The 10,935-nt window shown below is 37.0% G+C and overlaps 1 protein-coding gene across 2 annotated transcripts; it reads right to left on the reverse strand.

Annotated features, from left to right (window-relative positions):
- Positions 1 to 177: 177 nt before the first annotated feature.
- On the reverse strand, positions 178 to 10,922 carry LOC106068826 (tyrosinase-like protein). 2 transcript variants are annotated; one of them, XM_013228331.2, is made up of 6 exons: positions 10,764 to 10,922; positions 5,062 to 5,295; positions 3,928 to 4,043; positions 3,475 to 3,662; positions 2,752 to 2,909; positions 178 to 1,056 (listed from the first exon to the last, which is right to left on the reverse strand). In XM_013228331.2, exons 2-6 carry the CDS (start codon positions 5,293 to 5,295, stop codon positions 562 to 564), a joined length of 1,191 nt encoding a protein of 396 aa, XP_013083785.2. In that variant the 5' UTR covers positions 10,764 to 10,922; the 3' UTR covers positions 178 to 561. The 2 variants fall into 2 exon arrangements, with proteins under 2 accessions (XP_013083785.2, XP_055892519.1); XM_056036544.1 differs by lacking the exon at positions 10,764 to 10,922 and adding an exon at positions 9,475 to 9,733.
- Between the last annotated feature and the right edge of the window lie 13 nt (positions 10,923 to 10,935).

A 10,935-nucleotide genomic window follows, 5' to 3' on the forward strand; every position in this document is an offset into this window, starting at 1 on the left:
ATTATTTCTCTAGTTATAACGACCAACTATCTGTACTTGGAAGCTAACTACTACACAAGTTTTTACCTGATTCCACGTGCATGAATCTTGCCACATAATAATTCATAGAAGCTTTAAAGAGTTTAGTAAACCATTTTTTTTTATTTGGCCTAGCTATTTTAGGAAAAAAAAGCAACATAGATTTATGTTGAATTTTTAATGTTACAGTCAACATAAAAAAAAATGAAGCTTAAAAAATAAGTAAATTATTTGTTTAATTATTATGCGACATACAATCTACAGCTTATAAATCACGTCTTTTTTTTCCGTCGCACTGTAGTCGCACACTTTATATCGCGTTTTGTTTTTATACTATTATGTATTTCTTATTTACGTATCAGCAAATAAAATCAGTAATAAGTGAAGTAATAAGTATAGTAAAAATTAAAATTATAATTATATTTCATTAAATTAACGTAGAGGTGGTTTAAAAATTTATAGCCTACTCATTTTGTTAAGCTAAATAAAGTTACATATATATAAATTAAATCAAATCGGCTCTATGTCTCATCGAGTGATGAATTATATCTTCGAAGCAGCTGGGTAAGCGAACTGTTCCATCTGCTGGAAGATAAAACCAAATCCAAAGCTAGATGCTGCTAAAGGATCATTTTGAGAAGCGAACTTGGTTTGCTGCAGGGACGCCAAAAGGTTTTCGACGCTACTCCACATGGGGCCCATCTCGGTGGCGGGTCGCAGTGTGTCTGAAATACATTTCTGTCTTGACTTGTCGCATCGCATGTATTCACCACACTGATCGTCCACAGTGCAGACAGGCATGGGCTCACACCTGACGATCTCGCGGCTGAAGAACTCCTGGGCTCCGTCAATGTTTCTCAAACTGCCGAGCCTCATGGGGGCGAATGGCCCATGAGTGGTATTGTCACCGTGTTCCACTGGCCAGTCTCTCATGGGGTCGATGCCGAGCTTTCTTTGCTTCTTCAAGAACTTGTCATAGATGCAGTCGATAAAAGAATGGTGGAACCAAAAGATCGGGTCATAGGCAGCACTTTGTACCTGAAGTCAAGGAGGGATTACAATGGCAAAACAAACAATTAATTCAATATTGATAAAGCATTTTTTGCTCATGTGATTGAGATCTGGACAAAATCATCTTATTTCTTATAATATATAACTATGTCTAACTATGTTATCTACACTTTTTATATATAGCCTAGCACATTTAGAACTATTTATAACGCTAGGACAACAATTTATTTTTTGCGAAACTCCTCAAGTTGACCTTATAAGATTTGTCCTCAATACTGGCTTGATCCCATAATCAATTTAACATAGGCCTATTTGTCTTAGAGTAACAACTTTAGTAAAATCACTAAATTTAGAAAGCCTTCAGGACAGAAGACTCAAAAGTAAAGTAGCAATTAAACATTAAACACTGAACCATAATCTTCAAATACAAAAACAAAATTTAATAAAATACTCAGAAAGACAAAGATAAAGGCACATTCCTCATCCATTATGCTAGGACAAATTTATACAAATACTCCTTCTTCCCTAGTGCTATTAGAGCATGGAATGGTTTGCCTGAGCTAGCCAGGAAAACCAGTGACTTGGCAGAATTTAAGTCATAGGTTAATATCATGACTGAATGCATGACGCGTAGGACGCAATCATTTTTTTTTTTGAAGTAACGTCTGTATTATATAAGATAAGAAAAATCATTTTGGTTAACAGCTTATTCAATTATTTATTTATTATTATTTAGATGATAGGCCTAAGAACAAATAGCTGCGATTTTGTTAGGTACGCCAGAGCACATTATAATAGAATGACTAGATTGACAATCTGACATAGCCTACTGCATAACGTTTTGATGTGACGTCTGTATTTTATAAGATAAGAAAATGATAATCTACACTTTTCTAAAACAAAAATATGCTAAGACATTGTTTTAAGTCAAAATCTTTGGACCATGTGGTAGTGTTAGCAATTTTGATGCAAAGGTCATGGCAGTCTGTGAAGCCTTAAAAGTCAACTCAGCGAGGGACATTTGAGGGCAACACAGATTGTTGTGATCACTGACTCAAAACCTGTAGGAACTACAGGCTTTGCAAAGCTCTGAACCATGCCCCCCCCCAATATCGACACTGTCATCATGGCCTCACACAACATAAAGCAACGCTATGGCACCCCTGTAATAATGCAGTGGGTACCGAGTCACATAGGTGTGACTGGCAACACTATTGCAGACTACCTGGCCTTTGCAAGAGAGGATTTGAGCTTCTCAAGCCCTCACTCAAATGTAGTTTGATGATGATGATGATTGTTTTAAAATACAATTTGAAATAATATTTACAGCTATATCAAATCAACCCGTAATTTTTATTTTAAAACAATATATTCTTGGGTTTCACATGTTGGGAACTAATCTCTAAAGTTCATTGTAAAGATGTAGACATTCAGAAACCAGATATTAATAGCCCAGCCCTTTCCTCTTTTTGTTTAGTATTCTTGTACTTGTGGTGATACAAATATAATGTTTATAAATAGACTTTGTATTCACTGTGAGAAGCCAAAAAAGTGCAGTTTTAAATATGTACACAAGAATGTAAATGTCATTGTCATCCTGAAATTTGTCATGTGTCATTTGTTGATGTACAAAACGGTTAAAGCGCACACATTATTGAGACGAGACACATGTTTAGACGTAAAAATTGATAGGAAGTGTTTGTGTATTTCGTGCTACTTTACCTGTCCCATGATGCCCCCGACGTAAGTATGAGCGTAGTTGTGCATAAGCTCCACATTGGCGTCCACAGCCGCTGCTGGCATGGAAATCTCTCCCAATCTACTCTTGGTAAGAACAATTCTCACGTCCTCGTCGGTCAGAGGTCGGCCTAAGACACCACCTGAGCAAAGATCGTTGGTGGTTCAATACGTTGCATTATAAGGACTCGACAACAAGACAGTAGATTGAGAGAGGAATGGGAAAAAAAGCGGAAGAATAAGACAGAGCTGAAAGAAAAAAAAAGACAGAACAAGAAATGAGAGATTAAAGGGAAAACTGAAAGAGAAATGGTAGAAAAAAGATAGTCGAAAACAACACCACCTCATATGAGTAACATTCGAAACAAACACAAATGTAATTTTACAATTGATGTAAACAGGTAAATACTGCGGCACATATCAAGTAAACACGTACGCACGTCTAAACATGTACACATCAAGCCAATATGTACGGTACATACATATCAAGCAAATGTGTACGCACCTATTAATATGCACATATCAAGTAGGCCTAAGCATGTAAACTTATATCATGCTTATACACATCAATAAACGTGTTCACATCAGGTAAACATAGCACATGAACTTAAACACTCAACTCTGTGGCTCGTGTCAAATATATTCAAAATAAAACCGTGATTTCGAATATATATATCCATTTTTTTTTTACAAAACAACGTTACTGACCTTGACGATCGAGGGCCCTCAGGGGCGTGACCCAGCCTTTGGCAAAACCAGTGCTGACCAAGCCTTGTACATTGCCAAATAGTTCTGGTGTCCAGGTTGGTGACCAAGTCATCTTCTCAGGCTCAGAGGTAGAATCCCAGTAACACAGACTTACATTTCTGTTATAAATTCTTAGCAGTTTTTCGTATCTGGTCCGAACAAAAAAAATAAGTGTATAATGTGTACAAAAATATACAATAGTGATATAAAAATAAGGAAATGAGATTAAATTTGCTAGTAGGCCTACTCTATTTCTTTCTTCACAAAATGACATTTAAAAAAAAGGGATTATTAATCTTATTAAGTGCATTTATATTGAACATTGAATAGGATAGGAACCTCCACAGAGACTCCCTTAATACTATCCGGCACTAGTTACATATGAACATAATTACAAACTATTAATTATCTTACAGAAAAAGAAAGACTCTGTGATAAGGCAAGAAGGACGGCCCAAGGTGTGCCCCTTTGTTAATGTCTGGATGGGCATGTAGATAGGCAAAGGCGTCGTGCACATTGGGTCGAACTCTCTAGTTAAAAAAATAATATAAAAAAAATGACATTAAACATTTTAAAATATTACAAGTAGTATGTATCAGTAAGTTGTATTTCAAGTGAAGCAAATCTTGATAAACTAAATAAATGAACGTGGCACGCACACGAACACAAACATACACAAGGACACAAACACACACATACACAAGGACACAAACACACACATAAACACATAGACACCATTGGTGACGACAAACAAAATCCTTATTCGAGGGTTCAATGTTCACAGACTACACAAAAAGACTCGACGAATTCACCTTATTTTGTAAGATGATATTGATTAAAGATCGCTGCTACCAAAAGAAAGACAACTAGTATTGCTGAGAAGGGGCCTTATGTCAATGACATGTCTAGGGCACGGCCATCACAAATATCCAAAAACTTATACTAATTAAAGTAATAATGTTTTTTTGTTTGTTTTTTAGAAAATACGAAACTATAATATGAATATTAGAATAGCTGGTATAAAATCTATTCAAGTCAATGGAGAGGTACCAAAACTTTTTTCTGTTTTACACTACCTCTTCATGAGTTCATTGAGGAACCTGGATACTGGACGATTGCTCTAACGAATTTTTAAAAGATATTTGACAGCTTTTGTATATTTTTGGGAAAAAAATAACTACCTAATAGGTGACACAGTGAAAGCTCTGGTTTGACCTTTATCATTTTTAAAAACATAATCATCTTAAAATTAACGTGGACAGAAATTTTTACGGGATGGTTAGACGGATCGGATGTGGTCCGCTGACCGTATTTCGAGCATCTCAATGTTAAAAAATCGGTAAAAAAATAATGAAAAGAAGCATTTGACACAAGATTTTAGATCTTAACAGCTCTCCCTCACCCTTCAACTCATTCAGTATTAAGCCATGTATTGATGTTATGTGCGTGTGCGCACTCTAGCGTGGTGTGCTCTGAAATGACCCAGTATCAAAATAATAATTAAGTATAAGTACACAGAGAGTTTACAAAAATAAACTTTGACCTTACCGTATCACGTTTGGCGGCATTTACGGCGTTGACAAGACTCTGGAACTCTTCAGCGCTTAGTAGACGACAATCCTTGCGGAGACTTGGACCCTCGATGGGTCTCTCCATCAGAATGTTGGTGAGGCGTAAAGAATCCTTGATGTGAGGCTGGTCTGAGGCACTAGTAAACTGCGGGGCGGAGCAGGGCAGGTACACGACCAACAGTGCCACAACGCACGTGACCCACGGCTTCATCTATAAATACAAAATGTCATTGCATTACTTCCAGCGCCGTATTTAGACTTGAAAAGGCCATATGCTATTTAAGATATGGGACCCTTTATAAGCCGAGATATTATATGTCAGTGCTGAATATATCTTGTGTTGCCGATAGTTTTTCTTTGTTTTCTTTTTCCATCTGTTAGTAACTTTTATCTAAGCCTTTTAAAAAGTCATTTATTAGACCAAGAAGGCAGTAAATGAATTCATAAAATATTTTCAAAGTGTAGCTCATAAAAAAATCAATGAAGCAGAATTAAAGATGTTCACGCATAAATCCAGGATAAAAATCAATTTAACAAAACAGCCTACACTCTCCAGGATGATAACAAATTTAAAAATGAAACAAAAAATAGACGAAGCTCTAAAAAAAGTCTAAAGGGACCTCAAACCCAAACACACCCCAGGCCCCAACCAAATCTCTAACGATATGCTACTTCACTTAGGTCCTCACTCTGCTACAGATCTTTAGTGCTAGCTGGAAATCAGGCAGAATCCCAAACATCTGGAAGAAAACCATCATGATCCTTATACTAAAGCACGGCAGACAAAGAAACGAACTAGACAGCTTTCGCGCAATTAGCCTCACTAGCTCTACATGCAAACTTATGGAAAGAGTGGTAAATAACAAACTCCCTTGGATCCTTGAATCAATCTACTTACTGAAGCCCAAGATGGCTTTAGAAAAGTTAGATCTACAGAGAACCAAATTACTTTATCACTCAAAAGATAAAGATTGAAGATGGACTTTAAGGAAAGAAGCCAACAATAATTGTCTGGATTGAAAAAAGCTTTCGATAAAGTCTGGGAACAAGGCATTTTACTCAAGTTAATAGACCATCACATATCTCACAGAATGTACAACTGGATAAAAGAATATCTGAATAATTGAAAAGCTTTGGTCTGCATGCAAGGGGGAAAAAAGTCAGACTATGGACATAATAAATGGCGTTCCCCAAGGAGGAGTTCTGTCCCAACACTGTTCCTACTATTCATTAACGAACGACTACAAGAAGCTCTTGACAAACTCAGTGAGTGGTCCAAAGACTGGGGCATGACCACCAACATCAATGTAGTGGAGTGGATATCTTGTCAGAAAATACCGGCCACTCCGATATCCACGTGACCCTTCACCCTAGATGGCACCTTGTGTCCGCGCATGACAAGGCAGACCAACGTGGGCACTGTCCATTCGACCGGCATCTCTTATCGCTGTAATGTCCGTATGTTACTGGACCTAAGTTGTCTCCACTCCCTTTTGTGCTTGGTTCTACACCATGTGTTCACGTATGGCTGCAGGTAATCACATTTTACTTATTCATATTGTAGATTGTAATTTTAATTAGTAGTTTATATAGAATATCACTACCGCGGTTTTTGTTCATGTTGGACTATTCTTATTTTTAGAAGCCAGCATGTAGATGAATTCATTTATTGAAATGCGTACCTGTAGAATTCTATATAGAATGTTTACTGTTGATCTTGTAAATGTATTTTTACAACAAGTGTTTACATACTAGCTTTTAAGAAACATTGTATTTGTGAGTGTATAGATTTGTTCTATTTAATTGTTGTAGTTTTTTGTAAGGAAAGTAAAGCGCGAAACTCTTCAAACAATGTATGTTAGTTTTATGTAGAACAACTAGTTGATTTATTTTTAGAGAACTACATTGTCTTTTATTTTTATTATGTTTCGGGTGTTCCATATCTCTCTTGTGTTTGTATAAGAGAGGTTGGTTTACACTATATGATTTTCTTTTCGTTTTTTGTTAAGATTTAGTATTTAGACTTTGATGTTGTGTGTACAACTTGGTCTAACCATTTAGGCTTATTCATTATTTTTAGTTAATGCTCATTTGTTATTATGTTTTATGTTTGCCTTTGGCAGGTCTTTAATGCATAATAAACAGTTGGAATCGTCCTACGAGTTCCTTTCATCATTTAAAATTTAGTTGTCTTCTGTGCCAAACCCACCACATCAATAAGACAACATATACCATCTTCTCACTACCAACAAAACAACAAACAATAAAATTAACATTAGATAAGGAAATTCTAGAAAAAAAAATGACAGTAAAAAAATATTTGGAGTCACATATGACACGAGACTAACTAGGAAAAAAACAATTAGAAAAAATACAAAGTAAAGGCACACAAAGATTATCCCTTATGAAAAAAATAGCTGGCAGCGACTGGGGAGTTAATCACAACATTCTAAAAAAAAACATACACCAGTTACATCAGACCCACTCTAGAATACGGTGCCACAGCTTGGGGCTCAGCTACCCAAACCAACTTGTAGAAAATAGATAAGTGCAAGATATAGGCATAAGGATAATGACAGGAGTCATAAAATTAACACCCAATAGAACTGCGGAGGAAATGGCTGCCATGGTGACTTTGGATGAAAAAATAGAAAAAAACAAACTTGTCCCAATTTACCAAAATGGAATCCTTAGAGCCACACTCAAACACCACACTAATAAACTACCCATGTACACCAAACAGCCAAATAGTCGTACTGACCAATGCCGAAATAGTCCTTCAAAGCCTGAAAAACTCGGATACTTCCTATATAAATAAAACTCAAGACAGCTTTTGTAAAGCTTAACTATTCTTCAATGGATTCCAACACACATTGAATTAGAAGGCAATACAAAAGCAGACAGTAAATCAGTAACTCAAAAGTACGCCGTAGATTACCAAAAAATAAACTGTTACACTTACTTCGATATTATCAATTGCGTGTTTTTTTTTGTTTTTTTTTTGTTTAGATCTAAACGTGACAGACCGACATACAGACAATTGTATTAACCAGATAAATCTGAATTTGAATATTAGTGAGATAGGTGTCAACAAACAATCGAGACAGGTGTGAGACAGGGGTGCATCTTATCTCCCTTCCTTTTCCTCCTAGCCATCGACTACATAATGAGGAGAGCAATGAACCAGACTGCCTTTGGTATTCCATGGCATGAACAACTCCGATTGACGGACTTGGACTTTGCTGATGATGTTGCACTACTCGGGGCTACAAATAAATGCATTCAAGAAATTACGGAGAGCCTAGACAGAGAGGCACCCAAAATTGGCCTCCGCATAAACTTGGATAAGACTAAAATTATGCGAGTGGGATATAAGGCAAAGGGTGTCCCCGTCAGACTTGGCGAGTCAAAGCTTGAAGAGCTGAACAAGTTCACGTACCTTGGCAGCATCATAACAAATGATGGAGATGCTTACCATGATGTAGCGTGCCGAATAGGAAAGGCAGGGAGCATTTTCCAAAGGCTGCAGCCTATTTGGACTAGCCAAGCCATTGGACTCGAGACAAAAATACACCTTCTCAACACAATCGTCATTCCAACTGCTACATATGCATGTGAGACGTGGAAGTCATCTGTCAAAATTGAGAAAAGACTAAATGTGGCTCAACAGAGATGGCTGAGACGGATTTTGGGAGTCAGTTACACAGACCGGATCTCAAACAAGGAAATCCTTTGCCGAACTGGGAGTCGAACACTTAGTGAGGTTGTGACTGAGCGTCGCATGAGGTTTGCGGGACATGTCCTACGTCAAAATGAATTACGCACACCAAGAGTTGCGATAACATGGAAGCCAAAACGAGGAAAGCGCAAACAGGGACGTCCTCGTATTACCTGGCGACACACCTTCATGGAGGACCTCAGAACAGTGGACACCAGATGGGAAGAGGCTTCAGACATTGCCAGTGACAGATCATTATGGAGACAGCTTGCCGCCCAATGCGCCGAACGGCGCGGGAGGACCTAAGTCTAAGTAAGTAAGGTGTCAACAAAATTGTCTGTTTAAGTAGGGACTATTGCAGTGGCGTAGCTTGGGTGGTAAAAAAAAGGGGGGGGGATCTTAAAAATCCTCTTGTCCGTTAAATATTACGCCATTATCTCATGTCACGATGTCGAATGTCAAAATGAAGGGGCCCATAAAAAAGTCAAGCCCCCCGGGCCCCCAAATCCCTAGCTACGCTACTTGTCTAGTGCCATTTTACATTTTGAAATGTTCATTTTGTTCTTTCTAACCCTTTTTAATTTGTTCTCATCTGTAACATAGGATGGTTCAAACTAGTTAACTAGATAGGCCTACAATATTGACAGTTTTATGCAATGTCTAATCACTGACCTATGTTCATGTCTGTAATGAATGGCTTACAGCTCTCATACCCAGAAAAAACTGTTAGAGACGTCATAAAATAAAGGTCACTATATGAAGACTAATTATTCTTCATCAATTCGTTAGAATTCCTTCCAGTGATCTTGATCTGTATTCATTTATCCCATCTTTCCTATTAAATAATCCTAGTTCAACTTTTTGGTCTGTATTTCATGCTACATATTGACTGTCAGATAAATGATTTCAGGTGAACCGCATTGAAACACACTCACATGTACACACATACAAGACACGCAATTTTGACCTCAAAATAAATCTACAAAACTGAGCTTGCAAAATCAAAGGACCAAAGTTGACAAAACGCCCTCTGGCGGTTGAAAGAAACGGAGAGCGTGGTAATTATTAATTAATCCGAGCGTGTCAATTTTATACAACCGACTGTGCTAAAAAGAAGGTCTTTATGCATTTTTGTAGTTCACCAGGTCATATGGATCTGCTTTCGGGCGCTGTGCACAAGTTGGTAAATGATGAACAGATAGGGAGGTGATAGGAATCTGTTGCACATGTCATCTGGATAGATAAATCTTGGAAACGTGTAGGACAGAATACTTGAATGCTTAAAAGAAGATGTTTAGATATATTGTTAGTACTTAATGACATAATTAATTGTGTTTAAAACCAAGTCAATGACCGCTACTTGAAGTGCCTAAGGGGAAAAGAAAGAATGGGAACTGGACAAATATATACCCCCCCCCCCCCCATATAGAGCTATACGTTTAAAATCCTTGGAATAAAGAATAGTCACATATAGTAGTAGTATTGTCCTATATAGAGTAGTCGCCATGTTTATCTTTAGCTGATTCACCCTCAGCGCAGGGAGAAACTGCCACCAGTAATTCATCTAGGAAAAGCAGCAGCCATATATTATAAAAGTGTATTAAACAGTGCTTTTTAAAAAAAAAACATTATGATTAAAAAAAAAAACATTTTAAAAGATTTTTTTTCTATGTAAATCAAGGAGCCGTTTAGAATTCTATTTTACTTTATTTTTTTCTTTTTAAATTCAACTCTTTGAAGGTTTCGCAACAAATACTGCTGAGAGCATAAATAATCAGGCGCTACTACAAATGCTTTTACGAAAATATAGAATAAACCAATTTTTCTTCATGAAATATTTTCTGTTATTTTCATTTTGACAAAATTGATAGTTAGCTTGTCTAAATTGTTTTAAAAAACATTGTGGGCTATCTATAAAGTAAATATATATGTATGTGTTTATTATTACAATATTAACTTACTTTTTAAATAGTACCGCGTTATCAATCGGCAGACTATTTGATCCACACAGCTGCGCTAACCCGGCACACTATCTAAGCCGCACAGACCAGTTAGTCCTTTAGCCTAAACTTTCATGAATATTGAGGAAGTAACTCGGACTTGTACCTGGCCAATAGCACGTACTTACAAAAA

The sequence above is a fragment of the Biomphalaria glabrata genome, chromosome 7, assembly GCF_947242115.1.
Source record: "Biomphalaria glabrata chromosome 7, xgBioGlab47.1, whole genome shotgun sequence".
Classification (NCBI taxonomy): Eukaryota; Metazoa; Mollusca; class Gastropoda; family Planorbidae; genus Biomphalaria; species Biomphalaria glabrata.

Coding starts and splice junctions, on each gene's coding strand:
- LOC106068826 (XM_013228331.2), bottom strand. CDS start 5,295: ATGAAGCCGTGGGTCACGTGCGTTGTGGCACTGTTGGTCGTGTACCTG. Junction 4,044..5,061: donor ATGCCGCCAAACGTGATACG/GTAAGGTCAAAG, acceptor TTTTTTAACTAG/AGAGTTCGACCCAATGTGCA. Junction 2,910..3,474: donor GAGGGCCCTCGATCGTCAAG/GTCAGTAACGTT, acceptor ATCTTTGCTCAG/GTGGTGTCTTAGGCCGACCT.